A 21,255-nucleotide genomic window follows, 5' to 3' on the forward strand; every position below is an offset into this window, starting at 1 on the left:
GGCAGCCAGGTCCCATCAGTTTGTTCCACAGTTAAAAACACAAATTGATTCTTGCTGTGGAAACTATAGTGACTAGAACTATTATATCATGAAAAGGAAACATTTCCATTCCTGGAGTATCTAGGCAGACAGATCTAATACATAGCGGTTCTAAGAAAACGCATCAATTCTCAACCCAACAGATGGCATGGGTGTGTTAACTAACATAGCAACATATTTTCTATTAAAATATGGGAAAAAACATCAACCCCCTCCCCATGTTTGTTGGTTGGTATAAATTCAGTGAAGTTGTTGGTTATTTTTGGGATACGTACCAGAGGGCTGCACATTTAGTTTATGTAAATTGATAACAGCAACAGCCTGTTAATAAGTGTTTTGTATGGAAATATACCTAGAAAGACACGATCTGTCTTTTTTGGGAAGGGAGTTTGTAGACTGAGGAGAAAAACAGATATGAAATGGTCTCATAATAGTGCTCATTATTATATTCTGAAAAAAAATCATAACAAATTAGGCTGCAAGTTTGCTGGAGATGTGCCTTCAGCTGGAATTGAGTGCTGCCTTAGAGGATACTTTGGGAAGATCTCTCTTTTGCAAATTGCATTGGTGTGTGCTGAAACGGTGATAATCTGACTTTAATTAAAAGCATAAATTGGTTTGGAGTGTGATTTTAAGCTACCCTTCTGCATCATGTCCAGAAGCTTTCAGCTCAGCCCTAGAAACCCGTTACCCTGAGTCAGAGAAGGAAAACATAGGGGATTTGTATTTCCCAGTATTGGCATCATACAGTTGGGTTGACCAAATTTGGAAGAGCCATATCAGACAGCCACGGGCCGGAGCTGTCTTCCAGCTGGACGTGTTTGTACTAAACTGCGTGCATGTTTATGTGGCTCTCCTAACAGCTCCAGACAGAGTCCATTCACAGCAGTTCACATGTTTTGGGTTGCATTTTACAGAGATTCCCTCTGAAGGCACCCCTTGATGGCAGCCCAGGGATGCATACATGGGTGCCTTGTTCCTGTCTGTCCCATTAACAGGCATATGCTCCCAGCCTTGGGAGGAGCACTGCTAGGAGCCCCAAGCTGAAGGCTGTTTGCTTCAGATTCATTAACTTTCTGCTTCATTATTCCTTCCTTTTAACCAGTTAGAGCCACCAATTGCTTTTCTCTAAACTTACCCTAATTATCAGGGGTCCCAGCCCTGTAAATCAGTACACTGCAGAGCTGTCTTAAACTGGCCTGGGAGACCCTGTTCTCATCGGTCCTGACAACTGTAAGCTACTGTTCCCTCACACTGTTTAACTCAGACCACATTGGGAAACCACCTCTGCCCCTCTTGCCGGCAGAGGTCTGCATCCGTCTGGTTTAAATCTACTGTCATGTGCTCTCTTGCTGATTTGTATTAGCCTGGATATTAACTTTGATGATTTCTTTTTGTTGTTTTTTTTTTCCTCTTGAGTTTGCCTTTTTTCTTGAAAAGCATCTCTATTCAGCAACTGCATATTGTTAAAGTCATTCCTGAGCCTCCATGGCTCAGGAGCTTTAAAGTTTTATTAGCCCCATAAAAACTCTTCACAAATGAAATGATAAGTGTGCGTTTTGACAATGCAAATTTGTTAGGGGCTGTTGGTGAGTGGAAGGAATTTGGGGTTAAAACTTCAGTTGGCAGGAAGCAAGGAGCCTAGCACCTTCCTCCGACCCCTACCCCCTTCTCCAGGCTAAGAAATGCATTTCATTTCAGAAAAGCATGCCAGTATTCTTCATGCAAATCAACCATTAAACAGATTTGTAAATTTACTTTCACAAAAATAGCAAACGACCAGGGGAAGTTTGTGTCTTTGGAGATTTTATTTTGTGCCAACAGAATGCCTATTCATGTGGTCTAAGAAAAACCTTGGAGTTATTTCAGTGTTGTTTTTATATGTATGTTTTGAATTCTATTACTGCCTTTAATGCACTTGGAATACATGGAGTAAAGGAAAACCAAAGAGGCATATATACGTCTGTACTTTTCGACATTCAGGCAAAATTACAGAGCTAAATTACAAAAATTAATTTTTAATGCAAATTTAAGAATATGCCATTTCTGAGAGAGCAGACAGTTAGTGCAATACATTATGTTAGCATAAGGATTTGTGTTTGTTACACATGTTCAGCACTAACAGACACAAAAGTCTTGTTTCCTGCAAGTGGTAGAAACTCCATGCATTGAATTTACCAGTTATAAAGAAACAGTAAAGAAGAAGGTAAAATTGCGAGGTTCTGGTGATGACTGCTTCAATAAAGTCCAAGAGTGACAGACATTTTGGGGAAACCACTATATTGGCTGTCTAGCTTTTCCCCATGTCATTTCAACAAGTTTTCTTTTCAGTGCATTTTTCTGTCAATAGAAAATATGTTTTCTTTTTCTTTTCTTGTGCATCGGAACTCATACATAATGTAGAGAGAAGCAAGACTGAACATAGTGAAAACCCTTGAAGAGTTTGACTTAGGCCATGGTGAAAAGTGTGTCAGGATAAACTCTGTGTCCAGCGGCCTTGCAGAAGAAGACCTAGAGGTGCTTTTGCAGTCCAAGACCCTGCCTTCAAGCATGATGCTGCCAAAGGTTGAAAATGTTGAGGAAATAAGATGGGTGAGTACCAACAACACATTAGCTTTTGACTGAAGCTGTTGGGCCAAGTTCATCCAGGCACAGAGAGGAATGACTGTGAGTTAAGAGGAAGGCTGCAAATGCCATATGATATCGTTGCTTGGCTGAGGTAATTGGGCAGTGCATCCACTTAAATGTGTGTGTGTGATGTGCTGTATAAAAAGCATTTATGGAACACATTTATAAAGAAAACCAGGTGTATTTCTCCCACAGCTGACAAAGAACCAATATTGCTGTCAGAATATATTATCAAAAGTAGAAGGGTAAGTGCCTGACTCTTCTCAGACTACCCTAACAAGCAAAATTATTGTCTGTCCAAGAGCCTTAGTTACGTGCATTGGAAGCAGGAGATGGGAAACCATGTTAGCAACATATGAAAAAATGGGTTGGGGGGAAGGTCACTCCTTGGGGCAACTGGAGGAACAAACAGGAAGCTTTTAACTAGTGTTTTTAATTAGCACAGATATTATTTCCTGAACAGTTCTCTACTTCTTCCTTTTTAATTGCTGACAGGTGTGTTTGTGTTTCACAACTGACTTTTCAGCCAATAAAAACCTGAAATGTAAATGGTTGGCATGTCAAATTACTTAAGAAAACTTTGAAATAGGCCTAATTATGCTATAATTGTTTTAATTGTCAAAAAAGAGTGATGCTTGTTTGGATATACCATTATTGCTGCAACATACCAGTAAAGGAATAATGCTTAATTATTCACTTCATATTTTTGCAAACCACTAGCTGAGCAGCTAGCACGCGTGCAAGCTGTGATGAAAGGCAGGCAGGCACATTAGGGTCTATTTTAATCTCAGCACCTAACCTTGATCAGGCTATGGAGATGGGCCTGAGCACACCATGGAGCTCAGCCCCGTCACCAGGTGTGGGACAGGCCCCGTCCATGCCGTGGCGCTGCCCCTTTGGCATCCACAGAAGGTTCTCCATCCCCTTCCACCAACGGGTAATTAAATTAACCAGGGTGCACCTCTCAGGGTTTACAGCCGTGTAAGTGTTAGACAGAACTTGTCAGTGATGAATATTCATGATACCAAAATGGCAGAGCCCTTCCTGCCACCAAGTAGGTTTTGCAGGGAGACGGGATGCCAGGGCTCTTTGTCACCTCATCCTCTTCCACCTTCCCTCTCCCTAACTTTTATTTCCATCATGGAAAACAAGTCAACCCCAGAGGCATCTGCATCACTGTTCTTCTTTTGCTTCACTCTCCCTTTGCCCAACCTTTGCACACAAAGAACATACTCTGCCTAACACCGCTGCCTTCTTTTCCCAATCCTCAAAAAATCACTCCAGCATGATTTTTCAGCCTCCCAGAAGCTGTTTCTCTCCCCCCACGCACACCCGCTCCCCCCCTTCATTTTTATTTATGTGCAGCAGAAAACCTGGAGGCTGATGCACAACTAAAAGATGGGCTTACTTGTTTTCTTTTGTATGAGAATCTCTTGCTTTCCTTTTGTCCCTAGTGTGGGTACTTGTTTGACTGGCATGGCTTATTGGACTATAACAAGCGTAACTCTCCCTCCTTTGTGGCGGGACAATTCTCCCACAAATCCCGACCAGTGTGCATTCTTCCCGACACACTATTGGGTGTGCACTGGAATTGAAAGAATTGCTGAGGCCTTGCTACTTCATCCCCTCCCCAAGCTTTGTGGGTTTTTTTTTCCTCCGCCTTCTTCTTTTTTTTCCCCCTTTCTCCCTGAAATGAACACTTTACCGGGCCGGAAACATTTAATCGTCTCCTTTTGAAAAAAAAAAAAAATTAATTGAAACTTCTCCACTCGTTACCTTTTGTATTGGTGCTTATTGCAAATCTTTTACAAGGGAAAGGAAGGGAGGCAATATTTAATTAAATGTGCTCTCTTTTTTTTTGCTTTACCTTCAAAACAAAAGATAGCAAAAATTCCAGGAGTGTGACTTTTAAAATATTTAAAATAAAACAAGAATTCTGCTCTTTAACTTGCACCTAAAATATACACACAGTAACATTTTTTTTCCTCCTAAAAAAATTAAAGCCAGGTAAGAGTCTTAAGAAGATATACTGATACCATTATATTACCTCATTTTCTGCATTTGCCTGGGTGAACTTTACTGTTTTCTGTCACTGTAGTAACCTGCCATACTGTACAGAGTGAATTGATTTTTTTTTCTCCTTGCACATTTTTGAGTGGAATTCTCTTCACTAAAGAAAAGTTATCAAGAGGGCCATGGTGATGATGCAGAGCAGAGATGGGAGGGCAGAATTCTTCACCGGAGAAAGCTGTGATTTATTTTGGCCTAATTGTAAAGTTACTGCAAATTGCTGGAAAGCTTTTTTTTTTTTTCAAGATCTGGGTGATTAGATTTTCCTTCTTTTGGGGAGGGGTGGTGGGGGGAAGCTAAAAGGGGAAATAACACCTCTAATCCAGCTTCTGGTAAATAGGCTGCCAGCTTTTAAAATGAGTTTCCTTTCTATTAGTCAGAATATTATGCTAAGCCTTAAGCATTAGTTTTTTATGTTGCCATAGCAGCCTTATTCCTGCAGGGTTGTGACCTGCGATGATTACAGTACAAAGCTTATAGGGTCTTGAAACCCCCTTTGAAGATGAAAAGTCTTTGATGGTTTATATTTATGCAAATCTCTTAGATATGATTTACCCAACTGAGACTGAATGGAGAGATGATTAAAATTCCCTTTCCTTTGATATCCATTAATAGTTGAATATTCCTTAAATTTAAAATATATGCATATGTGATTTTTGTCTTTATTTACTAACATTTTTGCAGTACCTGCAATATGTTTATCTTGACGCAAATTACTCGTTCTGGACAGACATAAGACATTTACAATATAGGGCTGAAGGTTTTCCCCCCTCCTTTTTTTTTTTTTTTTTCCCTTTTGAAAGGGGAAAAATCTGTGCAAGAGCTTTTGTATGTTTCCAGATGATAGATTTTGGAATTTGGGCTACCCCACTGGCAGCTCAGAGCTAGCTGTGAACTGGTCTCATGGAAAAAATTGGCAAGCTTTGGTCTTCAAAGAATTAAACTTCCTTTTTAAGGCCTTCCTAGGTAAGCTAAAAAATTATGAAGAAAAGCCTATTGAACAAAAGGGTAACGGTGCCGTAATGAATAATACGGATGCCACTTAGAAGGCTGGGGAGCGCTTCCAGTGATGGCAGTGCTGGACCTGAAACAAAACCGGACCTCAGGTACAGCAGCACTTCATTGTTTTCCACAGCCCACGGATTTGCATTTCACTAAGTCAGGGTGAGAGGTGCTAAGATTGGATTTTTTTTTTTTTATTTTTTTTTCCTTGCAAACCAGCCTCCAAATTTAGAAATGTATGGGAATATTGCTGTTTCAGATCACAGGCCTTGTTATAAGCTGTTCTAATTTTTTTAGTTATCAGGTTTTGGGGTGGGGAGGGGTGTTTGTTCCCGTCAGGTGAATATTTGCCATTTGTGTATACATGTAGACTGTTCTTTTTTTGCCTCTGATAGCTCATTCTGTGTAGTTTTAGTTTTCAGACAAATTCTTACATCACCTAAAAGGCCGAACACTTGTAGAACCAATGAATTTTATCCCCTTTGTGGAAACTGCAATGGGCTTGCTCAATTTTAAGGTAAGAAAGTCTTGAAGTGTTCATATTTTGCCATTTCAGCAAACTAGGATAAGGAGAATGCTCCTCAGTCTCTCCCTGATTTCACCAAGGAAACAAGGTTAAAAAATACAAATTGTTCAATCCCCAAAAACATTTGCACATTGAACTCTGATGTTTGTATTGTAAAGGCCTTCATAAATTCAAAGTATTCCAATGACAGAACAGTTCCAGACAGTCCACAACAAATATCAAAACCTCTCTTCATTCATTGTTACTGTTTTGAACACATTTGGAGTGGAAAAAAGTCTCTCCAAAGATTTGGAATACTCAGTGTTTCAGGCTATTTAGTAGCTGTCAGACACAACTTTTGTGTAACACTTACTTTGAAATAAGAGTTAATCATTATCTCACTATTGCTAAACTTGCTTCTTTATAATGGTTTCTACTAATAACAATACAATCAAATTCCATGTTGTCATTTCTTTGTCGGTATGATGGAGTGTTTAATGCTAAGATTAGACACAGAATTAACATTGAAAATACCTGAAGAACATGCTCATTTTTAGGGTAATTTTAGATCAAATCTAATTTATTAATTTCATTTTAATACAAACCCCTCCCCAGCCCTTCCTATCAAGTCCGGGTTTTTCAGAATAGCAAGGAAACATGGCAATGAAACAGAAGAGCTCGTGCATGCACAAGGAACTCCGCATTCCCCTCCCAAGCTCTAAGGGAAAAGTTTCAGACCAGCTGAGGACACACAGATCAGAAGTCCCTCCAGAAGTACCTCACAGGCAGCCTGGTCGTTTGATACAGCCATTTATCTTACAGCACACACTCACCTATCTGCGAGCATGATAAAGCCATAACCAAATGGACACGCTCCTGTCCAGTGTCCAAACACAGAATTAGATCATATATTAAACCATTGAGGTTTTTCTTCACCTACAGTATTTTATAGTGGAGGTTTAATGTTGCAGTTGCTGATGCTGGCAGGAGAGTTCCCTTTTAAAGCACACTTTGTTACAGAATGATTGTGTCCCACCAGCTGCTACAGAAGAACGCCCGTTAGTAGAGCTGGTAATTACATGTCTCTTTCCGTGTACCTTAGCCTTAAAAGATGCTAATATTATCCAAACACCAATATAAAATAGTAACACTACTCTCCTCATGAAAAAAGCTACAGCAGAAAATTGTTTTACTTTTATTTTAATGCTTTTCTGCAGCACTTGTTGCATTTTAACTTCCTTAGCTTATTTTTTGTTATATATAGATGGACACTTTAAAGTGGCAAATCTTCTATTTGTAAGGAACTTGTAATAATTGTAAACCATTAATATTATTTATTTCATAAAAGAGTTTCTGATCTTTATTTCAATTTCTCATCCAGATATATTGCTTGTCAAACTAATCAAATATAATACTTTTTGTTTGTTGCTAAGCAATATTTGCCAAATGTTTTGTTTCATGTTGCTACATAAATGTCTGAAGTAGTGGTCACAGTAACACCTGGGGCATAATGTAAACCAGAAGGTGGGGAACCTGTTATGGATGTCCAGCATTTGCTATCTGGATGCTTAGGGAAAGCAAAATACTTTTTTCTTTTGCTGAGTCATTTTAAAGCACTGCGCATTGTCGAGCACCTACAGTGGCTTTGCTTAATAGGAGCAACATTTCAGAAGGATTTTGGTAATGCTGGGTTGCTGTAACAGCCTCTGTAGTCTGCATCCTGCATTTCTGTAGACATTAATGCTCTGTTCTCATTTGAAGGCTGTCTGTGAAGAAGCACTGAGAACAGGATCTCAGGCCGGCTTTCATTTGGATGCAGTTGTCTTTGGAGGAGAGGATTTCCGTGCCAGCATAGGTTGTTACTTGCCTCTTTATTATAAATGTTTATGTATGGCATTTGTTTTGGAGAAGCCTGTGAAATTTCTGACAGCAATAAGTAAAGTAATGACACTTGAGTCTGCATTTTACGTTTTCATTTTACTCCTTAATTTCTTTTCAGTGCAGAATGTACCTCTGGCAATTTAAAACGTGGTCCTTGTGCTACAGGGCACTGAGACTTCCTTGTGCTTTTTGCCAGTCAGTACCAGAAGTTAATTTTAAAAAAACACCAAAAAAAAAAAAAAACCCAAAACAGACAAACAAAATAAACCCTCACCCTGTTGGGTCACTGAAATAATTTTAAAATATTGTATGCATAAGCAACATTCACATGCTTTTTATAACTACATTTGAAAGTCCTAAAATTCTGGTGTCCGCTTCACCACTTCTTTACATACAACTGTCACTCAAGCTTTTGACATCAAGCACAAACACTCTCCTGCTACATTTTGCTTTCATAAATTTATTTTAAAGTTGTCACATGTCAATACAACCACATATTCAAATGAAAGCACTATTAGTCTTCCTAAAAATTAAAAAGTGCTTCACTGTTTATTTTATAAGAGGGCACTTAGCTTCTGATTTAATTTAAAGACAAAAGCCCAGAACTATGAACTTCTACATTAAAAATAAGTATGTTAATGTAAAAATCAGCATTGCTTTACTAAAATATTCCTTACAGACTGAAAATCTCCATCTAAATAGTAACCCTATGGTTATTATTGTTATTATTTTTTCCCACTAGCCTTCACATGAGTACATTGCTTAGCTGGTAGCCTGTGAGCACATGAAGTCTCATGAATACTTTTGCTTCTTCTCAGAAGTCATCTACCATCAATTTTTCATTCAAATACTAAAGCTTAAATATTCAGCTTAGGACATCAGTTGTGACAAGAATCAGAACCAAGGAAAGTGCAATTCTATTCTCAGTGTGAATTTTTTAACCATTTAGTTGGACCCAGTATATCAATTTGTGTAAAGCTTCTCTTGCTGTAATGCTTCTCACTGTACGTTCAGTAAATAGCAAAATCTAACAATTACTTTCATTTTAGCCAAGTCAGCAGTCCTTACCAGACAAAGCTTCCACTGACTTCAGGCTTTCAAATTCTGATTTAAACTAAATCAAAATCTGAATTTTTAAGCTAGTGTTTAGAGGGATGTTATTTTTTATTTTTGCTAAAGCATCTTTTTTCCTCAGAGGGGTATAATTTTGACTCTACAGTATAGCTTTACATCCCTCTTCTATTTTCTAAATCAGTTAAATATAATCTCAAAATTTCCCCCTTTTTTTTTAACACAAGAAATATTTAAAACAGAAAGAAGAGAGAAGAAAGAAATTTGAAACACTCTTGTCAGCTTTTCTTTGTTCTCGTTATTTTCTCAGGTGCAACAAGCAGTAAGGAAACTCACGACATTCTATACGCCAGGCAAAAAATCATAGTCACAGCAAAGGCATTTGGCCTTCAAGCAATAGACCTTGTTTACATTGATTTCCATGATGAAGATGGGCTCCGCAGGCAATCGAGGGAAGGCGCCTCCATGGGATTCACGGGTACGACTTTTGCCGATGCCTCAAAAGAGCGCGGACGTTGCTCATTTTAAATGGGTTGCTATGTTTACTGTCACCTGGACAAATAACTTGATTTTTGTTTCAGGGCACTTATTGAAAAACTCATTGGTATCAAGCTCTTCTATGTTTATTACTATCTTAAAAATTGTGGCTGGAAATGTTGCCTGAAAAGTCACAGGCTGCTTTTTGAAACCGTCTGCCATGAAGCGTGTGACTGACTGGTTTTGAAGAGAAGTTGGGGTAGAGGCTGTGCAGTGATTCCTCCCTTCCCAGAGCACAGCAAAGGCAATACTGTACTCTGCCATGGCTCCTCCACACCTGGAGCCCTTTCTCTTTGTTTGAACAACAGCAGCAGTTTAAAAATACTTTTTAGCAAAGAAAAAAAAAGAGAGAAGTAAATCTCATATGCTACCTGCTAGGGGAAAGTTGTTTTCTTATTGTTTTCTTTGGTTTCTTTGTAGTCTCCTGGCTTTCTCCCTAGTAAGTGCTGGTGACACCTACGGGTATTGGCAGACAGCAAGAGCAGCAGGCTCCTTGCCCCACAGCCCTGTAATGCAGCCTGTCACCCTGTGATTGGTGTACCAGGTCACTCGGACGCCTCTTTGGGACAGTGCAGCCACCAAAGGCTGGGGGCTGCAATAGAAAGCAGCCATTTGACACATGCATGAGAGAATTCTAACACACAGGACGAGCACCACATTATTTTTCTTTGACCACTATCCAGGATACACATATGAGAATATCCCTTAGGTTTCTGTTACCAAAAGCGTGGGTGCTAGCAATGCCACCTAGCAAACTCTGGTTTTACAGTTAGCTATATATAACATCTTAAAACACCAAACAAAAAAATAAGTGCAATTTTAAGTGACCTTGGCATACCAGTGAAAGAATAGCAATCAATGCTTTTCAGCACAAGCTCTGCTTTACTGTCTGTTGAGCTTTGACATTTGCAAGCCCAAGTCCTGTTTTGGAGGTGAAATCGTTAGCTCCTCACAGCTACATTATCCACGGCCATGTGGACTTCCACCCGTCCCTCGGCTGCCTTTGAAGTTGGGAAAATAATAGAGCTGCTGAATGGTAGCACCTGCTGACAGCTACCTAGTCTCAACCAATATTTCCTAGCTTAAGGAAAGGCTTCATTTTTGAAAAAACATAAACATCTGAACCTCCTGTTGACAGAAGATGGAGTTGCAGGTGCCTAGACCCTTTGAGAGCACTCTTTTTGAATGCTTAATGCACATTTAAGTGCTTAACTGAGGCTGTCAGTTTAGGAAATTTACAAATGTTCAGCATAACCAATGCTGATGGTGATTTGGACTCCAGTGACTTTATGGTGGAAGTTGCCTGACCCTAGAACAGGGTCCAGACAGAAGACAAATAAAAAGGTCACACAGCAATTTAGGGTGTAAAATTACTTTCTGTCTTGGCTGTACATGTGTCATACTTGCCTTTCCATACAAGGAGTAAGAGTCTGTGTAAAGTACAGATTTTATTAAGGTGCTCTCACTGCACCTGCCCTTTGCCTCCTGCCTTTCTGCAGCTATCATCGACACATTTCCAAAATTCAGCAAACAACCTGACAATCAGTCCAACTGTAATTAGAGATGGGTCAATACTGATTCTACGGATTTGGTGGGGGAAAAAAATTAAAATCTGTTTGAGCTAAAACAAAACAGCATCTTTCCTTTTCCTCTGAAAAAAGAAAAAAAATATTTTAGGTCAATCTAAAATATTTCACTTGTTCTTTGGCTTTTTGCTCTCAGTTTATCTAATATTTTTATAATCTTTCCTGCTTCTTTTGATTGAAATAAAATCTAATTTCAAAACTGACAGCAAAACCATGTTTTTCCAAACCTATGCGAGTATTTTTTTTCATAATCTATATAATTTAAACATTTTAACATTTCCAATTTCACATTCATCACAGAAAATTACAAATGGGCCTCAGCTTAATCCATGACTTTGCATAAAGCAGAAGTACGCACATTGCATTTGCCACTGACAGTCCTCTGATAATGTAAAAGTACTGAAATGTCAACCTATTAACAAATTCAAAATGTGCAATTCTTCTAATTTTTAAATATAAGATCCCTCCCTGTTACTTTTAAATAAACAATCAAAATCATTGAAATCAAGAGAACTGAAATTAACTGAGTCTTGCAAATTTCTCTCATAGCTGGAGAACAATTCATTTATTTGCACGAACAGGGCTGAACTCACCACTCTCAAAAGCAATGCAAATCCAAAATATTTAGCTAAGTTGTATGTCCTTAGATGTCCCCATATTAGGCCAGTGAAATTGCCCTTAATGTAATCAAATAGCTTCCCTCAAGATTAAACAAGCAAAATAATATAATGAAGAATTTACCAGGTATTTAAGTATTATTGCAGACCTCACTGCTTATTGCAGCCAAGTTTTCTTTTCCAATTATGTTAAAATCAGCCTGGTTTTCCTTCAGTGAGTGTATAAACATAAAATCAAATGTTTTCAAATGTAATCCATCCAAATTAATAGTCCTTTAATATTTACATTTATTTAAAAATTTATATATCTATAAATAGGCATCCATCAAGATGTTTTACACTAGCATTACCTGTGGACTTTAAATCAGTGCGTTGCCTATATAAATGGGCATAGGTTTTAGGAATGTTTGTGTAAAAAATAAGGTAAACTTTGCCATAAGCTCTAACAGCTGACTTAGTCATTATAAAAAGTCCTGAGCTACATGCTGAGAGAGCAGATATAAATACGAAACAGTCTAGGTGTCCTCTCCTTTTCAGTCTTTTGTAGGAGACTAAAATGACACCATCATACAGTTACCTAAAAGACTTGACAAGTATTGATTTAAAACACAATATATCAAGTGATACTGTAAAAAGGATTTCGTGGTCATAAATTTTAATGTCTTCCAATTTTGCACTCTCTCAGTAACTTGTCAATAACAACAATTCTGTTTAAAATATTTACTTCTTTCCTACATGGCATTATGTCTGTAATACAGTTATTTGAATAGGTAGTCTGTGACAGAAATCAACCAAGTGCTATAAATCAAAAGTTCAATTATATTCTTCCTAAATTGTTCAGCAGTGTTTTAATGATAAAAGCATAGTTTACTAATATTGGTATCTTTATCAAAAGCAAGTCTTTTTACAGAAATGTTTTACACTTTTAAAAAGTCATATATGTGTATTTTTAATACAAATTTTAATTTTGTTATAATTAGAGATTGACTTCAAATATAATTTAAAATATATTCAACATATTTTTTAAATAGTTAAGCTCCATAGGATTTTTTAAGAAATTGTTGTACACACTTCAATTTTGGAATTAATGGTTTAGCTATGGAGAATTTGTTGTATTACAAATAAGGAACATCATCAGCTTATTAATTATGACATTTTATTAAAATTACTGAAAAACTTCTGGGTAAACTTAAGATAAAACACATTCGTTTAAAAAAATTATTTGTGTCATTTCTTTCAAAAATTATGGTTCTTAATGGGGTTTAAATTTTTACCAATATTTAAGGTATTTTTAAAATAGTTGTGATATTGAAATTTCAAACTAATATTTGCATGCCTGTAAAATCATAAACTAAACGTTGTTCAAGAAGAAGTAAAATTGAGCTACTTGTGGCATTTCAGCAAAGGAATGTAGCAACACCACAGCACTCCTATTTCTTTGCTCATTTAATTAAGTAGAGTTTCTTTGTACTCCAAGTTATCACTCAGACCCACTGCAGCCTGATGAAAACAATCCAGGGATTTTTGCAGTGGTTATTTCATGGAAAATAGGTGCATTCCTGCGCTCAGGCGTGAGACTTCTCAGATGCGGTGATGGGCTGGTTCCTAAAGTACAGCTGGCCTAATGGCAGTAGGGACAGGGAGCAGACCCCGTTGTGCAGGGAACCTCCTTGGGTCCCGACACTTCCAGCTTGTCCTGGCAAAGTGCAAAACTCTCGCTGGCACAAGAGGCAGCGGCGGCGGGGCTGTGGGAGCCTCGGTCTGCAGGGCACTGCTCACTCGCTGGCAGCTTTGCGGCATCAGGCTCACCACTCTGACTAGTTTTGTTTTCTGGCACCGAGGAGAGTTGTTTCCTCCGAAGGAAGCTGGGAGTTACGGCAGCCTCCCTTTATTAGGGCACCTTAAAAGCAAACCACAGAGATCCCACCGGTCTGTGAAATTCCCATAGAAATAAACTAATAACGCCAAACGCCGCACTTTTTAAAGTGTCAAACAAATTAGACGTGTATTTGTTTTAAGGTAGCTAAATTGAATCACAGATTAAAAGGGATTATGTGGCTGTCTATTCACGTTTGAAAATCTCTAGTGAAAAAGACAACATCTATTTTTATTTTCTTAACTTATGTTTATACAAGAAAGGATTAAAAAAACTGTTTCATAAAGCCTCAGGGCACTGCTGGTGGTTGTTTGCTATACCAGTGACTAAATAAATATTGCAGCCTACCTGCAACCACCAATAATTGCAGCAACAACAGTTTAAACAACATTGGGGATTATATGATTATAAGCCAATACTGAGAATTTAGGGAATGATCCTTAGAGTACTGGTAACTTTTCTGCCTGACAGATCTCTTGCCATCTTCTTCAGATCTCATTTTCTGAGCACACTTTATTACAACTTATTTAAGAGTGGCTGGAGCTGTTATTTACATAGTCAAATTCAGAGATGCATTACACTTAATTGTTATTGATTGCCCAAGACAAGCAACTGCACCTGAAACTCCTGAGGGAAGATGTATGGATCAAAATGGGGAGGGAGGAGAAAGAATCTTGGGTTCTTTCAAACTATACTGAATGCAAGCATAGCACAAGGTATTCTTACTTTTAAAATAATCTGCCAAAAAGCTATCTGCCTGTTTTCCAGTTTTAAAAATAAAATAAACCAAGTAAAATAATTAGTTAGAGAGCAAGAAAGTCTGCAAGGCATATGAGAGCCTCAAGTGGTTGGAACATTTTGCTTGAACATCTGTTTGTCGATGCATGATTCTGGTGTTATTAATCTTCTTTGTAGGTAAGCAGGTGATTCACCCCAACCAAATTGCTGTTGTCCAGGAACAGTTCTCTCCAAGCCCTGAAAAAATAAAGTGGGCACAAGAACTGATTTCTGCTTTTGAAGAACATCAGCGATTAGGCAAGGTAAATTTTTTTGCTAATACGCCATAGTAGAACCAAATTTGAATAATATTTAAGATTCTATTAGAAAGGTCGGTGATGGCTCTTTGCTTTTATCTTACGAAGTGCTGTAACTGAGAGTGTTGCTTGTGAAATCTGTCTCTGGATAGTGGATATTATATATGTATCACTTGTCAGTACATTTAGAAATAGAATGGCTATCTTTTCCTTCCTCCCCATTTTAACTTTAATTCTTTGATTATGCAGCCTTTTGAGTCCCTGCAAGTACCTACAGCATCAGAGAATTAAAATTGTTTCTCCATTATGCTGCATAATCACAGTGTTACTGTCAGAGGAAAATATTTGCAACAAAAAGTCGGGTAGCTTGCAGAGGACTCAGACTGCGTGCACAGACATCATTTATGGAAAGAAATAAATGCATTAGGAAGCCTTGGTTTCTAAAAAAATCTCTGTGTTGGTAGACCTGTTTCACTTTTGGGGGTTTGATCCCTCAAACATGCCCAGTAGTAATTGAATGTACTTTTGAGTGAAACTGCTTGCAGATTGTGGTTCTTAATCATTAAAAATGGGAATGTTTTATGTGCATTTGTACCAATTGCTGGACCTGGATTTTGGATAGAGGAGAAAGCAAATTAACACTAGAATATGATTGTTCCTAATTTAGTGCATCATTGAGTCTCACGTTTCCTGCTCTGTGGGTTTCTGCTATGTAAATATTGCGGTGGTGATGCACAATCTGTCTCCACTTTGTGCCAGTAATACTTAAATTAGGGGTCGCCTGAAGGAAGATTTTATGCTAGTTGCGGCATTGTCAGTTAATTATCTTAAAGGTTATTTGCTATAATCCAGTTTGCCTCTTTTTGAAAGAAAAAAAAAGTTGCAGCCAAACATGTTTATCTTAGTCTTAGCCAAGCCTGGGCTAGTTAAAAAGGAAAGTCCCAATGTCAGAATGGGGAGTGCAGATGAGTGGGAATGGTTCACATGTGCTTGTGTGGCATTCAAGTAAGAGACAAATCCCTCCGGTCAAGAAGTTCACCTATAAGACTGTGCATAGGGTCTCATTTCACTGGTGCCATATAAATGTTTTCTGCACATTTTTTCCACTTTCTAGGGGGTTAGAAAAAAATGGGATGTCTGCCTTCCCTGTTCCCCTGCATTTCTGATGCTATGGATGTCGTGCATTAAAAATGCTGCAAAGGTCAAAACAGATATTATGCTTTTTTCTCAGAGTTAAAGTGTCAAGGTATTTGCTATTGCTCAGCCCTTCTCCTTGCTGGGCTATTGCATCCCCTTTGTGGTACCTGGCTGTTTCCAGCACTGCCATGACTATGCTCTTTGCGTGCTGTCCAGAGCACTCATTTCAGGGTCCCTATTAGGATGCTGTGTGCCTGGATCTCTTTGTTCTCTCCACCTCAGTTTTGAAATGTAGCTCTCTTCATGCAAGCAATATAGAAATAAAAAAATACGTGACTGGTTTTGCCCATTATTCCGATTTACAGGGCTTGGCTCCCTCACAAAAGGCATCATTACAAACATACTGCTGGTGCAAATGTGTAGGCAGGTACATGCAGCAAGAAAAAAAGTCAAACTACTTACTCAGCCAAATATTTTTATTATGTGCTTAATACTATTCATTCAGTGGAATTTAGTGTCAGAAACTCATCTAAGGAACACCTCTGTCATATGAGCTGTCGACTAGGAGACTGGACCAAATTTAACTCTAGTCCCAGTATCATACAATCATTAAGCCAAAAATGTTAAATATTGAATAATTTAATGTTAGGCAAGCATTAGTCTTTGAATTTATTTTGAAACTGCTATTTTACTGACATAATGCTGAGGTTTTTTGTTTATATCAGCCATTCGGGGGGGGGGGGGTTTATTTGGGTTTGGGGAATTTTTTTTCCTCTTCATTAATGCTTTTAAAATATATTTATAAGCTTCTGTAATCAGCTGCAAGAGCAAATTTGCTGAGAGTTTGTGGTGCAGGCTATTTTTTTAACCAACCAGGTTGCATGCTTCATATATTTTTTGCACGTAGCCATCTACCAATAAAAAAGGACTGGCAGGTTAATATGTGAACTTCTGGATCTCGTAGCACTGTCGTATTACTGAATTTTATAACAAAATTGGAAAAATAGCTTTCCACGTAATGCTGGAAACTCATTAACTGAGTTTCTAATTTGCTGTTATGACTGTGTCAGTGAGAAGAGCTTGGACAGTCTGATTACTTAATTTTTTTTCCAAAGCAAACATATCTCACAGAGGGATCCTCTTTCTCCACATCCTAACGACATGCTAAAATGTGAGTAATAACTCTTCCCCTACCACCTCCTGGCAAATGCTCCACACAGCGGTTTCAGTAATCCTCGTGTCCTAATGAAACACCTCTTCTGTTTTCCTTTCCCTTTTATTATATTAAAGTGTTCATGTCAGTAGGACTAAAAATATAGCTGTGGTTAATATGGTTGAGACTTGCATGGTTTTACCATGTTATTAATCAAAGTTGAAAGCCTGGAAAAAATAAATGTGAGGGATTTGTGCAGCTGTTTGTGTGGTAGATAAGTTACTGGTCTGCAGTCTCTGGGATCATAGTTTGCTATTAATGTGGTTTAAAGTTTGATGCCTTTAGTTAACAATATTTTACATTAAAATACAGTAATAAGCTTTTATAATCTATTCTGATTTGAGACCTACAATTACCATAATAATCTTCTGTTGAAAGAAGGCTGAACCAGGCTCCTTCATCCTGGACGCTGAAAAGCTTTGACATAGTAGCCCCCAAATGTGAGTACTGAGGTCAGGAAAAATTAGGATCTCAGATGAGCACTGTGGAATTAGAGATGCTGTGGCAGTGTCCAAACAGAAGGAAATTAGAGACCGAACCAGCTAGCCAGGAGTATTTGGGCTTGCCTTATGGAGATAGTCCTGTTTGAGGGGTTGCTTTGGTTTGGTTTCTAGGTTGTTTTGCTTGTGGGGCTGTTTTTTACATTTCTAATGCAACTTAAAAATGGCATGTCCGGGAAATAAATGGTAATGTTGTATTTTGGACAAATAGAAACAAATGTTGAAAAAGTTCATTTTGTATTTTATTCAATTGTTTATTAAGTGTTCTCTTTTGTCTAAAACTTTGAGATCTAAAACTAAAATGTGCTTAAAAAGAAAAGTGTTATTTCCACGTCATTTCAATATTTTTCCAGTAGAACTGCATTACTAGGGGATATGATTTTCAAAATTAGAATATTCATCCTAAAAAAAGTGGGTATAGCTGTCAGAAAGTCTAAATATAAGATAGATGTCAGTGTGCTCAAAAATAAAAAACAAGGGTGATAAACATAATTCCAGTAGTCTAAAGGACAGTTTCTGTTAGAAATTTCTAAAGCATTTGTACTACATTAAACAGGGAAGTGATCTTATGAATGCAGATAAACTGAATCTGAGGGAGTAGAGTTAGTGGGAGAAGTTATTAGCCTATTTTAAGAAAAATATCTGATTTCTAACAATTAGGACATAACAGTCTTTACTATTTAGGTAACTCCTGAATTAACATTACCAGTACATTGGATACAGGACTGTATCTCTTCTATAAGTAGTTAGTGTTTATATATGACAAAAATGTAAGATATTGAAAATGCATTTTAGCCATTCAACGTGTAAATACATCAGGCACAATACCATCATTGGAATTTAATCTTCCCAAATTACCTTACTTTTAAATGAAATTCAAATATAAGAAAAAGCAGAAGAATAAAGTAAAAGGTTGATTACACATTTATCTCACATGCTAATTTACAAATGCTTCCAAAGCACCCACATATTAAACTAGGGAATAACTGAATGCTGCTGCTAAGGTCACCTGTCAGGTAAGGATTATTTTGAGTTAAGATAAGTATACCACAAATCCAAGTTGTAATATGGGTTGAATATTTAAATCCTACAGAGCAAATCAAAATAAATATTTGCGTATGCCACATACAAATGCACAGAGTGCTTCTAAGAAGACCTTTAGCATATGTTTCTTGCATTATATTCTGTGCCATTGTATATCATGTTCCCAGCAGCTGAGGAATAATATATATGAACTCCAGTGATTTGGCAAAGTATACAGTTTCATTTACGGCCCTTTCCAGGATTATGAAAAATCTTAGGAATGCATTTATTTACACAGCATCAACCCAACAAAGGAATGGAAATTTCCAGCAGTGGCTCTCTTATAATGCTCTTTGTTTAGGAAAAGCTACCCCAAGCCACTGTATCTTAGAGACGATGCGCCCTCGTGCTTCGGCCAGCTCCAGCTCCCACCGCCTTACAGGGAGGTCTGCCCCGACTTTCTTCCCCCTCCTGGCTGTGCCATGGACCCCAGGAGGGCTCCCCAGCCAAGTGGGATCCACCCTTTCTCAATCCAGCCCGTGGTTGCTAGGAAAGTGGGACCATGTCCAAGGGATGCCTCTTGGAAGGGATGCACAGGAGCATCCCTCTGGCATGGGACTGTATCACATCCCATCAGTCCCCAGGGATTATATTGCACCTTACAGGGCATTATATCTCAGGGCTTTATGTAGAGCTGGGAGTGAGGGAGCAGCCCAAGCCCCCACTCCCACTGGCCAGGACAGATTGCTGAGTTTTGAGGTGCCACCAACCAAGCTGGATCCCATCCCAGGGCGGCAGTGGCAGCCCAGGGTACCTCTGTGTGTGTGCAGGGCTGCAGCACTGTCAGCCCTCCCCCTGAGAGCACAGGGCATGTGCTGTCCCTTATGTTATCTAGACAATGTGTGTTCCTTTCACTGCAGAGTGGGAGATCCAGGAATTTGTGATAAATTGCCACCTTTAAGGAGCACCAGCCTTAAGAAGTCTAGGCTCAGGTGCATCTCTATGCAAAGATGAAGAGTGCTAGTGGGATTTAAGCATGGACCATGGTTATGTTGTTTGTCTTTTTAAAAAGTGGCCAAATTAAATTTTAATGTCAAAACTGAGATCAAGAGAGCTCATATTAGTACTCAAAATTTCCCTATACACATTTAGTATTTGAAAAATGCTTTATAAATGTGTTTTGTGTCATGGTTGAAGGCTTTTCTCTTAGAAAGATCCATCTGGGGTGGATTTTGAACCTCTACAATAGAGCAGAAGGGGCTGTATTAGCTAATTGCTTGTGCTATACTGGTTCCTACATTGGTGCAATCAGTCCTGAGGGAGTTATGCCAGGTGGGGAGAAAAGGAGACAGATTTTACTACACGGGGCTGCAAAAGCTTCTAAGCAGGGCAGAAACTCATACAAAACCATTTTCTTGCCAGCTTCCGCCCTTTCCACTCCCCAGCAGGCATTCAGTGGCTCTTAATCTGTTTTCCTCCACTCATTAAGACCTGTGTCCAAAACACAGAGGGTGAAGGACTCGGATGGCACGCTGCTGTTTCCCGCGGGGAGAAGTTTCGCCATGAGCCGGGAGCAGGATGGATCCGTGCCCCTCCATGGCCTTTCCACCCGGAGGTGGCCCTGGAGGGGGCAGCTGCTCCTGTCCCGGGGGACACAGGCCCTGCAGAGCCCCCTGGGCTCCTCCTCAGCCAGGCATGGGCCCCCATCCCTGTCGGCTCGGGGAGGTAAATGCAGGGCGAGCTGCTTTTGGAAGGGCCGTGCTGTGTCGGCACATTCCCGGTGCAGGCACTGCTTTGCTATGAGCACGGAGTGGAAAGGCACCCAACACTGCGGACACCTGCCCACCATCGTGCCAAAACCTGCTCTGCACCAAACAACACACCAAGGCAGCTACCCACCTCCAAAATCCCTGTTTAAAAAGCATTAACGAGTGCTCATGAGCCTCATTTCAATTTCCAAAGCAGGCTCTAACTAGAGAGGTAATGCTCTGACCAGATGGCTCTTTTTAAGCCTTACTGAGGGAATTCAGAAGCCTGTACGGCCAAAATATTGTTTCAGTTAATTTAAGTAGCAGCAGTCTTGCTGTCTTTTCACTCCTCTCTGTGCTAGCCAGCTTTTCCAGGGACCTGCAGTGGCTGTCTGCAAAAGCTCTGTTGGTTGAAATAAAGAATCACAGTAAAAAATGGCTGTTCAATCCTATTCAGAAAATGAATCTGAAATCGGAAAAAACACAGAATACAAAAATATGGGCAATTCCATGCTTGTTGGCAGAACAAGCCTCACTATTATTATTTTCCTCAACTCCATTGTATTTTACAGCTACCTTTCCCTTCAGCATCAAATGCTGTCTCTGTGCCCTGGAGTCATTTACTTTCAGATTGCATTTTCTAGTTTATATTTAACAATTGCTTCCATGACTATAAACCTCAGGTTAATTTGAAATTACTAAATGAAGGTCATCTAAGGATCCTTAAGTCTTAATATCAGTTCCTTTTTACTTTTCCATATAATAACCATGATGCTCACTAGGGAGAA

The 21,255-nt window shown here is 38.9% G+C and overlaps 1 protein-coding gene across 1 annotated transcript in view; it reads left to right on the top strand.

Annotated features, from left to right (window-relative positions):
* The window catches only part of CLYBL (citramalyl-CoA lyase), a 165,195-nt gene that overhangs the window by 134,027 nt on the left and 9,913 nt on the right, over positions 1 to 21,255 (top strand). Inside the window, exons 3-7 of the mRNA XM_054271891.1 lie at positions 2,443 to 2,631; positions 6,155 to 6,256; positions 8,006 to 8,099; positions 9,507 to 9,674; positions 14,728 to 14,852. Of these exons, the coding sequence (XP_054127866.1) occupies positions 2,443 to 2,631; positions 6,155 to 6,256; positions 8,006 to 8,099; positions 9,507 to 9,674; positions 14,728 to 14,852 (678 nt within the window). The remainder of the gene's footprint in view (positions 1 to 2,442; positions 2,632 to 6,154; positions 6,257 to 8,005; positions 8,100 to 9,506; positions 9,675 to 14,727; positions 14,853 to 21,255) is intronic.

The sequence above is a fragment of the Melozone crissalis genome, unplaced genomic scaffold, assembly GCF_028551555.1.
Source record: "Melozone crissalis strain CALT ecotype California unplaced genomic scaffold, PUWL_Pcris_2 ptg000013l_1, whole genome shotgun sequence".
Lineage (NCBI taxonomy): Eukaryota > Metazoa > Chordata > Aves > Passeriformes > Passerellidae > Melozone > Melozone crissalis.